Here is a 19451-nt window from a genome sequence, read left to right on the forward strand (position 1 = left end):
GCTAGAGACCTCAGGAGGAGACTGAAATGCACCATTCACTCAGCACGTCTAGCTGAAGATGGATGTAAACTCTTTGCTATTTTCACTTATTTGCCTTGTTCAAAATGGGGATATTTGTCAAGCCTTCACCTCCTGTTAATAGTTGATTCATTAATGAGTGTGGCAAGCCTGTGGAAATTACCTAGAAAATAGAAGCTGGTGTAGACCATTTGGTCCTTTGCACCTGCTCCATCATTTAATACGATCATCCAACTCAATATTCTGCTCTTGCTTTTCCCCCATATCCTTTGATCCTTTTACTGCTAAGAACTATACCAAATTCCTCCTTGAAAACATTCAATGTTTTGACCTTGATCGCTTTCTGTGTCAAGAGAATTCTACTGGCTCACCATTGTTTTGGAACATTTCCTGCTTTTACCCTGTCTAGTCCTGGTAGAATCTTATTATTTTTTATGAGATTCCCTCTCATTCTTCTAAATTCCAGTGGAGGAGATGCACTGGAGGGCATCATTGACCACATGGGAGGGGAAATTGTGATCCTTGAACAGTTCACCAACTCCCCAAACACCTTCCACCCTGACCTCAAGTTCACCTGGACCATCTCAGGCACCTCCCTCCCCTTTCTGGACCTCTTCATCTCCATTCCAGCGCATCTCCTCCATTTCCTGCACCTTCACCCTTGAACCCCACCCTTCGAATTGCAACACGGATAGAGCCACCCTGGTCCTCACCTTGCACCCCACCAACCTCTCAATAAATGCATCATCCTCTATCATTTCCACCACCTACAAACAGAGCCCACCACCAGAGACTATTCCCTCTGCGACTCCCTTGTTGGGTCCACGCCCCCCACCAACCAATCTCCACTCACGTCACCTTCCCGTGCCATTGCAAGAAGTGCAAAATCTGTGCCCACATCTTCCCCTTCACCTCCGTCCAAGGCTTCAAAGGATCATTTCACATCTGACAGAGATTTTCTTGCACTTCCACACATCATCTACTGTGTCCATTGCACTCGATGTAGTCTCCTCTACATTGGGGAGACCAGATGCCCACTTGCAGAACGTTTCAGAGAACATCTCTGGGACAGACACACATTCCTGATCAAGAGCTTATGCTCAAAATATCGACTGTCCTGCTCCTTGGATGCTGCCTGACCGGCTGTGCTTTTCCAGCAGCACACACGCTCAACTTGTTCAAATCATCTGTGTCCTCCTGACAGTTCTAATGGGAATACTTAACTCTGTCTGTCTGTTGCATTCTGGTTTCGCTGTTTGCTATGCTGGTGTGATGGTAATGGTGGAGTGGGAGATATGCTGGACAAGGATGTTACAGATTGTTATTGAATACACTCCTGTTGCTGCTGTTGGCCCACAGAGCTGCATCGATGGCCAATTTTGAGTTGTTAGATTTATTTGAAGTTTGAAAGCAAACCACAACATAGCTTCATCGTCCTGTTTTTGTTTTACAACTTCAGTGACCCTTTCTCATTAAAAACATGGTTTTTATGTTGACTCCAGTATCCTGTTGTGTTACCCCCTTGAGTGTTTTGAGTCAGTCGATTCCTTTGTTCTTGAATGATGAATATAACCTGATGATAATACCCTTTCAGATTTGTTACAGAGAATTGATCAATTGCAGACTGGAATATTCCTTTTGGTCCTTTTTGAAGTGATGGGATGCACTTTCAATAAATGAAAGAAAGTCAGTTGGACTTTAGGCACTCATCTTAATCAGCGTTTTGTGTACGATATAAGAATATTGACAGGAATGGCAAAAATGAGTGACAGTGTTTATCATTAAATCTCCTGATTGTAGTTGTGTTCTCATCGCCTTTAAAACTTGCTCTTCATCTAATGACATTGCAGCATAATGGATTCCTGACATTGCTTTTGACTTGCAAATGTTTTCTGAATGAAGCTAAGAATTCATGGTTTACAATGCCCTTGCGAATACTTCATTCAAAATGCAACTTATTATTGCCTTGATCTATGGCTGTGATATCTTACAGTAGAACTGTGGTTCAGACCGTGGCAAGTAATACCCACTATTCCAAAAAAACACAGGCAATTTCATACTTTTGTCATTTGGAATCAAATTGACAGAAGCATCACTGAAGTGGCTACATTTGAAAGGAAATGATTGCTCAAGGCATGCTGGTCTATTAAGTAGAAAACTTTTACCATCTGACACTAATGCAAAAGAAAAGAAAGGATGTGGTGAGTCATCATTAAGAGGAAAGATATAATGGTTTGGTTGAGTTGGACATTATTGCATCCTACCAAGTTGGTTGTGCATCACATATACAGCATCCAGAAATGGTATACAGTACTCAGTGATCAACTCCTTCCAACACTGACAAATGCAAAGCAGAAAATCAGGTCGCAAAATCTTTAGATGATGGCTCTGAAAATCTGATTAATACAAATCCTGCTGCATATCTAACTTTGAGTTGGCACATCTCTATTATATTGGAAAAACTGAAAGCAATCACTTATAGAGAAAAAATAATTAAAGTCAAGTTGATCATAAAGGAATGTTATAATCAGCTAGTAAAAAAGTTTGCCTTTTGCTAGAAGCGCAATGAGAAAGTGTGCACCTTGAATGTGTGCACCAGAGATGATCTTGTCATTTTTTTGGAATATTATTAGAAGACAAATATTACCATGATTTTTGGTATTAGCAGATTTAGTTTCCCACTTTTTGAAATCATTAACGAGGCCACTGTGGTTTGTCATTTTTATTAATGACCTAGATGAGGGCGTAGAAAGATGGGTTAGTAAATTTGCGGATGACACTCAAGTCAGTGGAGTTGTAGATAGTGCTGAAGGATGTTGTAAGTTACAGAGGGACATAGAAAAGCTGCAGAGCTGGGCTGAGTGGTGGCAAAATGGAGTTGAATGTGGAAAAGTGTGAGGTGATTCACTTCGGAAGGAGCAATTGGAATAAAGAGTACTAGGCTAATGGTAAGATTCTTGGTAGTGTGAATGAGCAGAAAGATCTTGGTGTCCACATACATAGGTCCCTGACAATTGCCACCCAGGTTGACAGGGTTGTTGAGAAGGCAAAGGTGTGTTAGATTTTATTGGTTTGGGATTGAGTTTTGGAGCCACAAGGTCATGCTGCAGCTGTACAAAACTCTGGTGCGGCCACACTCGGAGTATTGTGTAGTTCCAGTCACCGTGTCATAGGAAGGATGTGGAAGCTTTGGAAAGGTTCAGAGGAGATTTACTAGGATGTTGCCTGGTATGGAGGGAAGGTCTTATGAGGAAAGGCTGCGGAGGCCTGTGACCAGTGGAGTGCCGCAAGGATTGATGTCGGGTCCACTACTTTTTGTCAATTTTATATGAATGATTTGGATGTGAGCATAAGAGCTATAGTTTGTAAGTTTGCAGATGACACCAAAATTGGAGGTATAGTGGACAGCGGATCAGACCAGATGGGCCAATGGGCTGAGAAGTGGCAGATGGAGCTTAATTCAGATAAATGCGAGGTGTTGCATTTTGGGAAAGCAAATCTTAGCAGGACCTATACACTTAAAGGTAAGATCCTAGGGAATGTTGCTGAACAGAGACCTTGGAGTTTTCATAGCTCCTTAAAAGTGGAGTTGCAGGTAGATAGGATAGTGAAGAAGATGTTTGGTATGCTTTCTTTATTGGTCAGAATATTGAGTACAGGAGTTAGGAGGTCATATTGTGGCTGTACAAGCCACTGTTGGAATATTGTGTGCAATTCTGGTCTCCTTCCTATCGGAAAGATATTGTGAAACTTGAAAAGGTTCAGAAAAGATTTACAAGGATGTTGCCAGGGTTGGAGGATTTGAGCTATAGGGAGAGGCTGAACAGGCTGGGGCTGGTTTCCCTGGAGCGTCAGAGACTGAGAGGTGACCTTTATAGAGGTTTACAAAATCATGAGGGGCATGGATAGGATAAATAGACAATGCCTTTTCCCTGGGTCGGGGAGTCCAGAACTAGAGGGAATAGGTTTAGGGTGAGAGGGAAAATATATAACAGAGATCTAAGGGGCAAATTTTTCACTTAGAGGGTGGTTTGTATATGGAATCAGCTGCCAGAGGAAGTGGTGGAAGCTAGTACGATTACAACATTTTAAAAGGCATTTGGATGGGTATATGAATAGGAAGGGTTTGGAGGGATATGGGCCGAGTGCTAGCAGGTGGGACTAGATTGGGTTGGGATATCTAGTTGGCATGGACAGGTTGGACCGAAAGGTCTGTTTCTGTGCTGTCCATCTCTTTGTCTGACTCCATGACTCGAGGATTTTTTCATTAGATAGAAGAAAGTTGAGAGGTGACTTAATTGAGACATATAAGATAATAAGAGGGTTAGATAAGGTGGAGAGGAAGTGCCTTTTTCTCTGGTGATGGCTAGCATGAGGGGACATAGCTTTAAATTGAGGGGTGATAGATATAGGACAGATGTCAGAGGTAGTTTCTTTACTCAGAGAGTAGTAGGGATGTGGAACGCATTTCCAGCAACAGTAGTGGAATTGCCAACTTTAAGGGCATTTAAATGGTCGTTGAATAAACATATAGATGAAAATGGAATAGTGTAGGATTGATGGGCTTCAGATTGGTTCTACAGGTTGGCACAACATTGAGGGCCAAAGGGCCTGTACTGCACTGTAATGTTTTATGTCTTTATGGATTAGGTTTCATACAGGTTTGGAAATAGACCCACATAGAATAAAACAAAAGTCTTTGAATAACCTGAGGTTGTATGTCCAAATGTTCACAAGGCCATGTGATCTGTAAGATTGAACCTATTCAAAGAATGATCACCGTTTTAACGTAGGTAAATAATCTTCCTTTCTACAATACCCAACAAGCAACTTGAGAAGTAAATGACCTTTTAGTTTAGCGAATGTTAATGGTTTGTAACCCTGTGTTCTAATGGTAGTTACTGATAATGAAACAGAAGCTGACGATACTTGAGGCACAATACATCAAGTCTAATTACGAGACGATGATAACCACATGTCATTGTTATTATACCAGTGCTAACATGCTACTTTAACAAGACATTCTGGAAATAATTTGTAACCCTAGATAATGAATAAAGACAATGTCCTTTTTAATTCACATTCAGTTTTGTGTGGCATTATTTTGCTTAAATGAAATAATCAGTTATAGTTCTGAGTGAGCTAAATTCTATATGTTATTCAAGAGCATGAATGTAATGGTTAGAATGAGTGATAGACCTTTGTTTAATCAGTGAAACTTTAATGAGGGCTTTATAATTGCTTTTATTTTGTCATTGCTATTGAGCATTGCTGCAAGGCCAGTATTTGCTGCGCATCCTTAATTGCCCTTGAGTAGGTGTTTTCTCAAACTGCTGCAGTCCATGTAGTGTAGGTACCCCCAAAGTGCTTTCAGGGAATGAATTCCACAATTTTGGCCCAGTGACAGTGAAGGACTAGTGATGCAATTTCAAATCAGGATAGTTTGTGGCTTGGATGTAAATCTGCAGATGATGATCTTCCTGTGTGTCAGCTGTCCTTCTCCTCCTAGGCTTTAAAGTGTATATGTGGTGCTGTTGAAAAAGCCCTGCGAAGTTGTTTCAAAATATTTGATAGACAATATGCGCTGCTGTCACTGTGTTTCAGTGGTGGATGAGATAGCAGTTCAGCATGCTTCTATATTAAGATACTGTTGTTGTGGTTCTGTTCGCCGAGCTGGGAATTTGTCTTGCAAACGTTTCGTCCCCTGTGTAGGTGACATCCTCAGTGCTTGGGAGCCTCCTGTGAAGCGCTTCTGTGCTGTTTTCTCCGGTAATAAATACCGGAGAAAACAGCACAGAAGCACTTCACAGGAGGCTCCCAAGCACTGAGGATGTCACCTAGACAGGGGACGAAACGTTTGCAAGACAAATTCCCAGCTCGGCGAACAGAACCACAACAACGAGCACCCGAGCTACAAATCTTCTACTAAACTTTGAATATTAAGATACTATTGCATTTTTGACTGTTAGTGGGCCGAGGGGGTGTCAGTTAGCTCAGTTGGCTGGACAGTGATTTGCAATGCAGAGTAAGACAATGGTGTCTATTTCCACATTGGCTGAGGTTACTATGACAGATTCTCCTCAATCTCTTCCATTTCTTGAGATGTGGTGACCATCAAGTTAAATCATCAGCAGTCATCCCTGTCTAATTAGAGAGAGTAGTTCTGTGGTCATTAGGTCTATGACAGCTTTTAGGCTGAGCATAAAGTATTCCATTATACTCTTGGCTTGTCTCTTATAGGTAATGGGGCAGGTTTGGGAGACTGGAGGCAACCTATTATTAATTGTCGTATTCCCAGTCACTGGTTTTCTCATAGCCACAGTATTTATATAGCTGGTCCTGTTAAGTTTCTTAATGGTAGCCCCCAGGATTATTGTTAATAGGGGATCCTGATGGTAATACTTTTAAATATCAAAGGGAAATGATTAGATTCTCTCTTGTTGAAGGTGGCTTTTATCTCACTTTTATAGTATGGCTGCTATTTGCCACTCCTCATCTGAGTGTTGTACAGATCTTGTTGTATGTGGGGATGCCATGCTACTATACCTGAGTAGCTTGAAACAATCGTCTATCAATAGAAACCCTATTTCTGACCTATTGCAAACCATTAACATTCCCTAAACTAAAAGGTCATTTACTTCTGAAGTTGCTTATTTCTGACGGAAGGTTGTTGAATCTGAAGATGCTTTAATTGGCCTGTTTCCACATTGTAGGGATTCTATGATTTTCTGATTCTAAGAATTTAGGGCACTATCCTTGAGGAACTCCTGCACCAGTGTCCAAGCGATGAGAATAATTGATCTCCAAACCAGTTGGGGTGATACTCAGGTTAAACTCACTGCCATTTGTCTCTCTCTGTCAAAGAAGAGAGAGCAACCTTTAGTCCTCTGGGACTTAAATGACTTTTCACTGGCCTTTGGAGTGGGATCACTTCTCACTCTCGGTCATGATAACCTGATTCTTGTTACCTCAACAAAATTCAGTCAAGTATATTCACTATTCATCTCGAAAGATACTTGTAAGATCTTGTTTTATCTTTAACTGAAGGCTACGTTCCACTGTGTATGTTATTTTCGGTACAGTAGTGACCTGTTTTAAGCTCCACATTAATGAGACCAGCCTTCAATAAAGTATGAATCCCACAAGCCTGAGCCTTTTACATGATTAATGGGAAATTGCAAAGGACATTGAGTTATTATGTATGTGCTACCTGTGTTCAGAGAGTTGCTGCATTGCAGTCAGAGAAAAGATGAATCCAGCTGAGAGCCCTTGAGGCTGCAGTGTCCCATTTTTCCAATGTGCAAGTATGGCCTGAGGAACCCAGTGAAAACATAATCTCCCTAAATGTATCCACATTTGAAAAGAAAATTGAAAATGTCCTCTTAGAATCAATCTGTGTGATACAGAGGTTGCTGATGACCTCAATGATTCAGTATCTGTAATTAGCATGAATGGAAGATTAAAGAAGCAGCAGTGAGAGGTACCTTTTACAAACTGTGTTTCACAGATCTTGATGCCCATGGGAAGGAAGAATACTGAACTAGTTTAAGTTTGAAAAGAATTGCTTTCAAGGTTGTATTTATTATCCCATACTTTGGCACAGCAACTGAAATGCATGCAAGGCACTACTTGGAGGAGTAATTCATACCTGGTGATACCAAAAGAGAAAATGCTGAAAAATCTCAGCAGGTCTGGAAGCATCTGTAAGGAGAGAAAAGAGCTGACGTTTCGATTCTAACTGACCCTTTGTCAAAGCTTTGACAAAGGGTCAGTTAGACTCGAAACGTCAGCTCTTTTCTCTCCTTTCAGATGCTGCCAGATCTGCTGAGATTTTCCAGCATTTTCTCTTTTGGTTTCAGATTCCAGCATCCGCAGTAATTTGCTTTCATACCTGGTGATAGTTTGCACATATCTGGTGATAGTACATTTGCAGTAGGTTACCTGGCTGCCTCTCTGTAGAATGAGGACAATTCATGCGCAAGTACATTATTTTTAAAAAATGAGGATAATGGGAATGTAGCATGATTTCAACTTTACGACATTTCTGGATTGTGGAAATTATTTAGCTGGCGTGCAGAGTTCTTCCGATACATATTGAAAAAGGGTTGGGAAAAGGTGGCATATCATTTTTACAGCTCATTTAATGGAGTCATCTCCAGTGGACCTAGAGACAGGAGGGCATTGGTAATCTCCACTGATTTAGTGCTTTACGCTTTTGAAGGCACTTCTTGTAAATTTTCGGTTTTATTTAATACCAGGACTGTTGCTTCTGTGAGTCTTTAGCCTTAAATCTTGAGTTTGCCAATATTACTATTTTGCCTTAAGATGCCTTTTATGGCTTACAAAAGCTTTCTGAAAATTTTGTATCACGACTGTTCCCTTTTAATTGCTCCTATTAAATTGACTTCCAAAGAAATTTCCCATCCAAATGGTGTCAGCCTGGTCCTCATTTGAAATTATGGATAATTATATAAATTAGCAGACCAGAAAATAGAGTGTACTTTACTTGAGATTCATCAGGTCTTAATGCAGTGTGAATTAAATTAGATCCAAATTCCAGCTGAAGATTTTTCCTGTCCTATTGAGTTTTATGGAGGACTGTAAATTCTACAATGAAAGGAAATCCTTATGGAAAACTCAGAATATGTTCATTATCATGTTAGGACCAATAATATTTGAGCCAATTTCAACAGGAGTGTGGGCAAAATGATTCATTTAAACACCTCAAATACTGCGTGATGGCAGGCTGACCTTTGATTCATATATCAGCTGGTTATTTTTAATCGTGAACTAAAGCATTACTTCTCACCCCCTGCAACTAAATTTACTGTACATACACCTATTAATGAAGAAGATTCTGCGAACAAAAAGGTCTGGACGAATATTTTCAACATACTGCTGGAGTCTGCTTTTTAATGAGTGATTTCAAAAGATGGAATAAAGCATAGAAAATTTCAGCCTGAGAGACTGACTGCAACAGCCGCAGCTCTTTTGAGTTCTTTATAATTGAATCTGTGATACCTTGGGAGAATGAGGAAAATCTGGAATGTATTATTTGCTGCCAACTTTGTTTTCAGTGCTCGCGGTCTCTGAGCTAAACATTTTCCACTGAGATACTCTTTCGTTCCTTTGTCTTGAAAGTGCGTTGATAAATTTTTTTTTAGAATTAAACTGTATTCAATTCATTCTTGTGGCTGGCTGAATTTATGTGTCAGCCATTCTCTTCTTAAATCATTGGGGGTTATCTTATTTTACTGTTGCCTAGCCTTGTGGATCTTACCACAGGCTTTAAGATCTCAACAATGGGATTGAATGGAGATCCAAAGCGACCTTTGCTGGAAGTGAGGCTGGTGAAAGAATTATCTTTAGATGGCCTCCTGATTAGTCACACCGAAGCTCATCTTATCCGAGACATGATAGCTCTGGAGGCCCAGCTGAACTACTGGGAAAGGCAGGTGCTGTTCTGGCAAGTCAGGGAAGCAAAGCTCCTTACATCAAAATAACATTTTTCTCAATAGTTCTGAGGCTATCTCTCTTTCTCAGGAGCAGCTGTTTTACATAGCCAGCTTCAGACAAGATTGCTGCAAAATTGCCTAAACTGATGCCTGAGAAGCTTTTGCCAAAAAGAATGGGTACCCAATGAACACAGTCCGACAGTTTCTCAGCAACGGATCCAAACAAGTGGACAAAATGTGTCCAGAAACCCTAGCCTCTCTTCCCCCGACATCAAAGACATCTCGGAAATGACTGCCAGACTACTCAGACCCTTTGGCATCATGGTAGTCCACAAACACACCAACACACTAAAACAGCAACGAATGAACTTGAAAGACCCTATACAGACAACAAGCAAAATTAATGTCATTTACGAATACCTTGCAAGAACTGTAATAAACATTACATTGGACAAACAGGCAGAAAACTATCCACCAGGATATGTGAACATCAACTAGCCACAAAAACAAATGATCCACTCTCACTACTATCCTTACATACAGATGAGGAAGGACACCACTTCGATTGGGACAACACATCCATCCTAGGATAAGCCAAACAGAAACACGCATGAAAATTCCTAGAAGCATGACATTCCAACTGGAACTCTATCAAAAAACACATTGACTTGGATCCCATTTACCACCCCCTGAGAAAAAGAACAGGAAATGATATCCCCTCAGGAAATGACATCACCACATGATATGATATCATCAACCCAAGGAAACCTAAACACATAACTAAAAAGTGGGCCATATCATCAGTGCTTCACCAGAGGCTCACTGATGATGTTACCTAGTATGGTGATGAAACGTCTAAAAACAAACTTTCCAGCTCAGCAAGCAAACTTACATCCAGAACCTTAACCTGAGCTAAAAATCTTCTTAAAACTCACTAATCAATAAAATCCTGTATAAACATAGATCACATGCCATACCACTAGATAAAACTCTAAAAATCAAAAATGAATGATCATAAAATATTTAGCAATCACACAATGCACATCTCAATTGGTTTCCACCAAAGTTGTAGACTTCCATGAACATGGTTTCCTCTTTGTACCTGGAGCATTTGGATGTGATGGTCTCCCACTATATGAAAAAATATCATTGATGCCTCAAAAGTGTCTCTAACTGGGCCATAACTATCATTCCATTTCTTGCTTGCCAACTCCACACTAGGAATGTTGCCAGTAACAAGAATAGATTGGTGAGCCATCTTGTTGCTGCTTTTCATTGTTTTTCTGATCTCCACTTCCCATGCTACCTCCATGCCCAACAATCATGGATCAGGGAAGTTCAACCTAATATACACTGTTACAAGACCATTTAGCTGACATTTTTTTCTTGTTTTTTTTTATGAATAGGTTTCAATATTGCTGAAATTACGAGACACATTGTTAAAGCTTTTCATTTTGCATTTACCAGGATACTGACAAGACTGCAACAATTTGTCCTGCTTTACAAAAGCATGCTGATTGGTTGGCAAACCCACAGTGATTAATCAAATCATTGCTACAGGTATGCACCAGGGAAGGGTTGACCCTTTAGAACTGAGATGAGGAGGAACTTCTCCAGCCAGGAGGTGGTTAATCTGTGGAACTCATTACCGCAGATAGCTGTGGAACCAAGTCATTGAGTGTCTTTGAGACAGAAATATCAATTCTTGATTAGAAAGGGATCAAAGGTTATGGGGAGTAGGCAGGAGAATTGGGTTGAAAAACATGTCAGCCATGATTGAATGATAGGGTAGACTCCATTGGCTAAATGGAGCAATTCTGCTCCGATGTCTTACGGTCTTCTGGGGTGAGAAAGTGGAGTTGAGGCAGAAGACTAGCCATGATTGTGCTGAATGGTGGGATTGGCTCAAGTGGGTTGTCTTGTCAATTCCTGCTATATTTCCTGTATTCTTATATTCAAAAAGTCAAGATTACCTAGCTTAAATGCACATTAAATAGGTAGTAGCACCTAAGTTACCAAGAGAAAAATATTAACTGGTAATGAATTTCTGAGAGTTACCAAACCACAGGTTTATTTACCCTTTGCTCATGGCAAGATGAGAGCCGGCCAATTGAAATGGCATTGGCTTCATTTAAAACCCACCTAATGATTTCTCAACCATTCCAGGTGGGAAGTCTCTGGAAGTGGAGGACAGTGATATGGACTAGAGGCCACTTGCTGATTGTCGATAAGTGGTGAGGTCAGCTGCCTGGTCATCCTGTAGTGATTTAGCAATTGATGAAGGTCTAAGAGCAAGAAAACTCCAATCTTTTCTAATGGCCGTGGAGAAGAAATTCTAGGGGTGTAGGTTTGCTCGCTGAGCTGTAGGTTTGATATCCAGACGTTTCATTACCTGGCTAGGTAACATCATCAGTGGCGACCTCCAAGTGAAGCGAAGCTGTTGTCTCCTGCTTTTTATTTATATCTACCTGGGCGACCCCACCCACCCCTGCTCCTGTGCCCATAAGGGAAGTTTAATAATAATGATTAATTTGACCTCTTGCATCTTTTATTGGTTTTCATCCTCATTTTCTCAGAATCATACTGACCGCGAAGTCATGGCTAGTGATTAAGTAACAGAGTAAACTTCGTAGCCAAGTTTCAGCCATGCTATCAGGTCCTGATATGTCTGTATTGAAATGGATGGAGAGCAGGTTAAAGTACGAATCTGCCAGCTCTTAGTGGCCCTAGGCAGAATAGCTCATTTGGACTAATTTAATTGCCCATCTGCTGAGTTTCAACAGACAATTGGGGTTAAAATTGCCTCAAAACCTTGGTCAACTGTGTGAAAAATTGATTCCTCAATCTGTTCATTTAGCCCCAATGGTATTGTTCACAAGTGGAAAGTTAAGCAAACCTTACTGTTAACCTCATAATTCTGATACTATAAGCTCTAATTGTTCATCAATATTTTCACTCCTGCTAAATTACATTTTTTCTTCTCCAGGTTTAGCTGGCAATCCTGCAGATCTTGAAAACAGAAGACAAATTTTTGGTAGAAACTTTATACCTCCAAAAAAGCCAAAAACTTTCTTACAATTAATCTGGGAAGCACTACAAGATGTGACTCTTATCATCCTAGAACTTGCAGCCATTATATCCTTGGGTCTCTCATTTTATCAACCACCAGGAGAGAGAAGTGAAAGTAAGTGCAATATTTTACTTTCTGCTCTTGCATGCTGGCTATAAATGTGTATACATATGTGGTAGAAATATACAGACGTATATAAATATATTTAATTTATCATTTTCATTGTAGTAGATATATTCAATTAAGAAAGATGTTAAAACATACAACGGGTTTTGTATTACAGCCTAAATCATGCATGGATGGTATAGGATGAAGTTTTTTTTATTTCAAGAGGTTATTCTGACAGTTATGTGGGCATTAATTTTGCGAAAATGATATTATGCAAATTATCCTGGGGTTTTTCAAAGTTTTGTTGATTCCAGACCTGTATTCTGTTAGTCTGAAGGTGAATATTCAGAATGATGACAAGCGGAAAATTGAATGTTACTGCTGCTTTTGTCAGGTTGTAGCTTCTGCCATATGCCTGCAGCAGACAGACGCAAGGTGGGGATGTTAGGTGATTATCACATGTTACTGCTCCCCTCCTGGAGCTTATTTTTCATCATAAATGTGTCAAGGTGTGGGGTGCAGCGTGAGTGCACAGATTTGTTGTCGCTCCCAAGCGATGATGCGACTCTCAGTTGGTGGAGTTTGCAGGGGCACGTTGTCTGGTTACATCTCAACTGAAGGGCAGCAACCCTGTGGATATGTACAAACACATGTAAGACATATGTCAATAGTAAAAATCTTAAGTCTTAATGCATCCCCTAGGTCCAATTTCCAATGTCTGCTGGAGGAAATCTGTAGCCACATAATCAGTACGTGAATGACATGAGTTGTGTTATTGAGTCATTGGGAACTCAATGCCAGCAATTATGGAATACAATTGAGAAGTTCAACAATTCAGGATGGAAACAAGACATTTAAGAGCTTGTTAAAGGAAGAAGGTGATTTGTGTTTGCAGACACTGGGAGAACAAATGCTGACAACTATATCTTTGAGTAGGAGGACATATCATGGCAGGAGGCAGTCACAAGTCCATTTAATTTTGGTGTGGTAAAGGGGTGGCTGACGCAGCTGCTCAGTCAGTGGCACACAATTGCTGTTGGCTCTGCAGATGTCACACAGAGGTAGCTCCATGGACACTGGAGCACTTAGGCAAGGGTCACCCAAGCACCCAAAGCAGTGGTGGGTGGGGCTGCCCAGGTAGCCACGCAATCACTCCAGGAGATGGAAGGCTAAATGTGGAGTTGAAGCTCAGCTAGTCGAACAGTGATGAGCAGCTGTCACTTTGCAAGCAAGTGCATGCCATTGGTCCAGCCATGCAAAGATGCTAGACACAGAGCTAGGAGTGAATTAAGGCAGCACTGTCCACTCAGCAGATACCAACAGAAACTTAGCAGTTTGAGTCAAACTGAATGCCTGTGTTACAGAAGGATCCATCTTTCAGGGGGCAGTGCAGTTTCTCAGGTAAGGGAAACCTCCATGACCATTGGACATGTTGGCAGCTTCTGCCAGCAGCTGCCAAAGTGACCATGGCATAGATCTGTTTTGTCCTGCAAGTGTTCCAAGGGATTTGAGCTGACATCTCTGGTGACTTCTCATTGCAGCATAAGGGATGAATACTCTATTTGAGAAGACTTTGATTACATTGAGTTTACATCTGAGAGGGCCACACAAGAACTGAGAGCAGCAGAATTTGCCTCCAGTGCTGGGCATCCCTCATGTGCAGCAGCTTGTTGACTTACTGCATCCAAGTGCCCAACAAGGCACTGTTAGAGTGGCTAGCTGCATTCATGAGCAAGAAGGAATTTCACACACTCAGCACTCAGTTGATGGGTGACCAGTACAGGTATTTCCTGATAGAAACTGTGCATAGTATCTGGACAGCTGTCATGACTCTTTCATCCTTAAGCAGTTGTAGGTGCTTCATGTCATGACAAAATCATCTGGGATAAACAGGACCCTTTGAAATGTGTCATCTCTCAACAAAGGCAGAGTTGTCCAGCAATCGTCTCTATTCCAGTAAAAACACACCATCAGGTAGATCATTGCACATCTCATGAGGTACTTCCAATTCTATGGCATGTGAAAGGGTGCCTCCTGTACATTTGTTAAGTTGGATTGTAGTGAACTCGTGTGCTCTCCACATGGTCAATAAGACAACTGTAGACATGAGTGAAAAAATTGAGCACTTCCTTGGAGGAGGAGGAAGAAGTAATGCAGCAGAGTAATCCAGGCTTGCAAGAATCTCCAAAGGACTGTTTGAAGTCACAAAACATCAATCAGAATGGAAGGGATGCTTGAGCTGCTCTGATTCAGCCACATTTCCCCGAAGGACTCCTCATCCTGGAAGCCAAGTGGCGAATGACCTAATGTTTCTGTTGAAGGAAGGTTGCTAATAAATCACAGAGGCAGTCCCCTTACTACATCCATCTGCATTAACACAACTAACAACTGTGCTGACTCCTTCTTCTTTGGTTTAGGTAGATCAGCAATGCTCCGAGGGCGGCAAGGTGACTCAGTTTTTACGTTGCTGCCTCACAGCACTAGGTTCCCAGGTTCAATTCTAGCCTCGGTTGACTGTCTGTGTGGAGTTTGCACATTCTCCCCGTGTCTGCGTGGGTTTCCTTTGGGTGCTCTGGTTTCCTCCCACAGTCCAAAGATGTACAGGTCAGGTGAATTGGCCATGCTAAATTGCCCATCATGCTAGGTGGATTAGTCAGAGGGAAATGGGTCTGGGTGGGTTGCTGTTCGGAGGGTTGGTGTGGACTGGTTGGGTCAAAGGGCCTGCTTCCACACTGTAGGGAATCTAATCTAATTGTGTATAGATTGTTCAGGAGGACAATATGTCCTCAAGCCATTCAACTCATGTGGAGTTATTTTTGATCAGTCAATCTGTTCAGACGTGCGATGTCACACCTCCAAAGCAAGTGGGCCTTGAACTCGGCCCAGGGGTAGGTACATTGCTACTGACCCACTAGACCCTCATCTCGTGTGTATGCTTGTGATTGTGGACGTGGAGGTCCGTTGTCGTGTGACCTCCACAGCTGCATCCTCAAACCTGTGTACTGTGTCCCTTAACCACCCTAAAATTTCCCATTATGTCAACCAGCACATTCCATATCTTCATTGGAAGAGTCAGCAAAGATTAGATATACTGTTTCATGAAAATTTGTACCTTATTCAGCGCTTCAATTCTAAACCTCTAGGTATCCATTTTAGTATCTCTAGGTGTGTTTAAATCACAGTTTAGCCTCCTTTTTTGGATTGAAGCCAGACTTTTAAATGTTTTTAAAGTACAGCACCCATTTAAACCTGTTCTTATCCCTTTCCAAAATAATATCCACATTTTTGTAGCTCATAGCCTAAAAACAGATGAATATAAGATCTAACTCCATATTTTCTCCATCATTTTGAACAATAAGAGGGATGCACCTGATATTGCCCTCCAGTACAGCGTACATGCCTGGTGACGATGATTAAGGACCAGCACTTTGCTTTGTAAAATGATTGTTGCTATATTTTGTGGCAGATCTCCAGCCAGTAAAGCACAATCTAGACTGGGCTGTAATTTGACAATATGGCATAAAGTCTGAAACTTTAAATCTCATCTTTGGAAGCTGTCATTTGCAGTTTCCTCACAGGTATTTCATCATTCTCTGTAGTAGTATCTATGCTCCATCAAAATGGAGATTTGTTTGTGATGCAATTTGACGGGTTTTTTTTACAATAGACAGAAGACAAATTGAGTTTATTTACTTTGAGCACAATGAATGATCCTGGGTATAAGACATCAAAAACATGATTTGCAAGACATTGCAAAATATTAATTGGTCAGTCTGTTCGGCAAATGTTTATTAAATTTGGCACTTTTTAAATTGTTGAGCTGTGTTACAAGGGAAATATATCAAATTGAATAAAATTAGAAAACTTTCTCAGAAGATTGAGGAATTTAAACAGTAATTTTTTTGTTATGGTATATATCTGTATTAATCTACAGCAAATGATTTCTATTGTTTATTAAAATTTAAACCTACATTTTAAATCATTATTACAGCTCCCATTGTCATGTATTTCTGACTGCCCAAACGAATCTTCTGACAACAATTACTGGGCTCTTTTGATCCAATGATGTAGTTTCCTTAAAAAGAGGGGAATGTTTCCTTTAAGTTGCTCTTGAGTAACACATTCTGTGAAAAGGGAAATGGGCAGTGATCCATCACATCAGACCTCCAGTCCCCCTTCACAGCTCCAGGAATCCATGGGGAGCCTGTCTGATGTTTATGTATTTATTTCCAGTTTACGATGTGTTTTTAATTGTTGGATTTCTGTTAGTAATTTTAGTTTTTGATGTTTTTGAGCTTTTTTTGTCAATAATGCTGAGCACTTGAACAACAATTCATTCCCTCATTGCCCTTACTGGAAAAATTGCAGGTGGCAGCTAAACTGTATGACTCAGTTGGTAACACGATTACCCCTCAGTGGAAAGCTTATGATTTAAAAGCCATTCCAGTGACTTAAGCACAACATCTAGGCTGATGATCCAGTGCAGTATTATTAGAGATGGTTTGTTTTGGATGAAACGTTATAGCCAAAACCCTGTCTTAGATGGACATAAAAGAACTCATCACAATACTGTGAAGAGTTCTCCACGATGCCCTCCAATACTTATTCCTGAATCAACATAACTAAAATAGTTTAACAGGTCATCATCACTTTGCTGTTTGTGGGAGTTTATGTTCAATTAGATGACATGTTTTCCACATTACAGCCAGTGCACTTCAGAAATACTTCCTTAATGTTGTGAAAGGCACTTTATAAATAGAAGCGTTTTTCTCTCAGTGGTCCTTTGAATTTTTACTGTGCCATGCACTTTAATGTTTATTTCCTGTTTAATTGTGTCCATACCACTGATTTCTTTTAAAGCTATTTCCATCTTGGGAGTTTTTGCTAAGAGAATTCAAATTGCCTGCAGCCTCAGTACCATCTATTGCCATCCTATTGGTCATTCTATCTGCTGGTTCATTTGGGATTAAATGCAACTGTGGAGACATGTAAGGCAAGTGTGCTTACATCTGAAGTGCCCGGGAAGGAGTCATATTTATACCACCACTTACTTATGAATTGATTTGATTTATTACTGTCACATGTACCAAGATACAATAAAAATTGTCTTGCGTGCTTTATAGGCAGGTCGTACTATACAATGCATCAAGGTAACAGAGCAGAGTGCAGGATGCAATGTTACAGCTGCTGAGAAGGTACAGGCAGAGATCAACCTTAACATTTAAGAGATCCATTCAAAGTCTGACAACAGCAAAGAAAAAGCTGTTCTTGAATCTCATTGTGTGTGTCTTCAAACGTTTATATCTTCTACCTGATGGAAGAGGGTGGAAGAGAGAATAACCAGGATTGGAAGTGTCATTGATTATGTTGGTTGCTTTCCTGAGGTAGAGGGAAGTATTGATGGTGTCAATGATGGAAGGCTGGTTTGCGTGATGGACTAGATTGTGTTCATAACTCTCTGTAGTTTATTTTGGTTTTGGGAAGAGCAGTTGCCATAACCATGCTGTAACGCATCAGATAGAATACTCTATATGGTGTATTTATAAAGATTTTTCGCAGTTTTTGTGGACATGCTGAATTTCCCTAGCCATCTGAGGAAGTAAAAGCGTCATTGTGCTTTCTTGACCTAGAGTCATCATGGGTGAACCAGGAACAGAACTTGGAGAAAGTGAGGACTGCAGATGCTGGAGGTCAAAGTTGAAGAGTGTGGCTTTGGAAAAGCATAGTATGTCAGGTAGCATCCAATGAGCAGAAGAATCGATGTTTTGGGCATAAGGCCTTCATCAGGAATGTTGGCAGGGGGAGGGTGTGGGTAGGGGAAGGGGGCTGAGAGATAAATAGGAGGGGGTGATGGGGCTGGGGGGAAGGTAACTGATTAGGTGATATATAGGTGCAGATGGGGGGTGATCGTGACAGGTTGAAGTAGAGGCTGGAGCAGATAGGTGGGAAAGAAGATGGACAGGTGGGACAGTTCAAGAGGGCCATGCCGAGTTGGAGGGTTGGATCTGGGATGAGTTGGTGAAATTGAGATTGATGTCACATGGTTTGAGGGTTCCAAGATGGAAAATGAGGCGGTCTTCCTCCAGGTGTTGGGTGGCTATGATTTGGCGGTGAAAGACAGATTGTTGGTGATTGTCACTCCAAGAAACTTGACGCTCTTGATCATCTCCACCTCAGCAGCATTGATGCAGATAGGGACATGCCCTCCACTCTGCTTCCTGAATTCAATGACCAGCTCCTTCATTTTGCTGACATTGATGGAGAGATTGTTGTCTTTATGTCATGCTGCTAAGCACGCAATCTCTTTTCTGAAATCTGTTGTTGTTTAAGATCCGGCCTACAACGATGGTGTTGTCAGCAAGCTTGTAAATGGAGTTAGGAGTAAGGAGTATAGTAGGGGGCTGAGTACATAGTCTTACAAGGGGCCAGAGTAATGGGGGAGGTGTTGTTGTTGCCTGTTCTTACTGACTGTTGGTCAGGAATTCCGTATTTAGTTACAGAGGCTACAGCAGAAATTCTGAAATGAGTTTCTTTGGAATTAAGGTATTGAAGATGAAGGTGCAGTCAATAAGTAGGAGCCTGATGTAGGTATCCTTGTTGTCCAAATGTTTGATGAGGGAGATGTAGGGCCAGGGAGATAGTGTCTGCCATCGAGCTGTTGTGCCGGTAGGTAAATTGCAAGGTATCAAGGCAATCTGGGAGGCTGGAGTTGATGTGAACCATGGCGATCCTCTCTTCACATTATGGGCGATCAGAGCCACTGAGTGGTAGTCATGAGGCATGCTGCATGATTTTCTTTC

General features: G+C 41.1%; 1 protein-coding gene across 26 annotated transcripts in view; it reads left to right on the forward strand.

Moving 5' to 3' along the window:
* atp2b2 (ATPase plasma membrane Ca2+ transporting 2) overlaps positions 1-19451 on the forward strand; it is an 824012-nt gene that overhangs the window by 498933 nt on the left and 305628 nt on the right. For all 26 annotated transcript variants that reach the window (XM_072582139.1, XM_072582135.1, XM_072582136.1 and 23 more), the window contains one exon: positions 12460-12657. In XM_072582139.1, coding sequence (XP_072438240.1) covers positions 12460-12657 — 198 coding nt within the window. The remainder of the gene's footprint in view (positions 1-12459; positions 12658-19451) is intronic.

Source organism: Chiloscyllium punctatum, chromosome 12 (genome assembly GCF_047496795.1).
Source record: "Chiloscyllium punctatum isolate Juve2018m chromosome 12, sChiPun1.3, whole genome shotgun sequence".
NCBI lineage: Eukaryota > Metazoa > Chordata > Chondrichthyes > Orectolobiformes > Hemiscylliidae > Chiloscyllium > Chiloscyllium punctatum.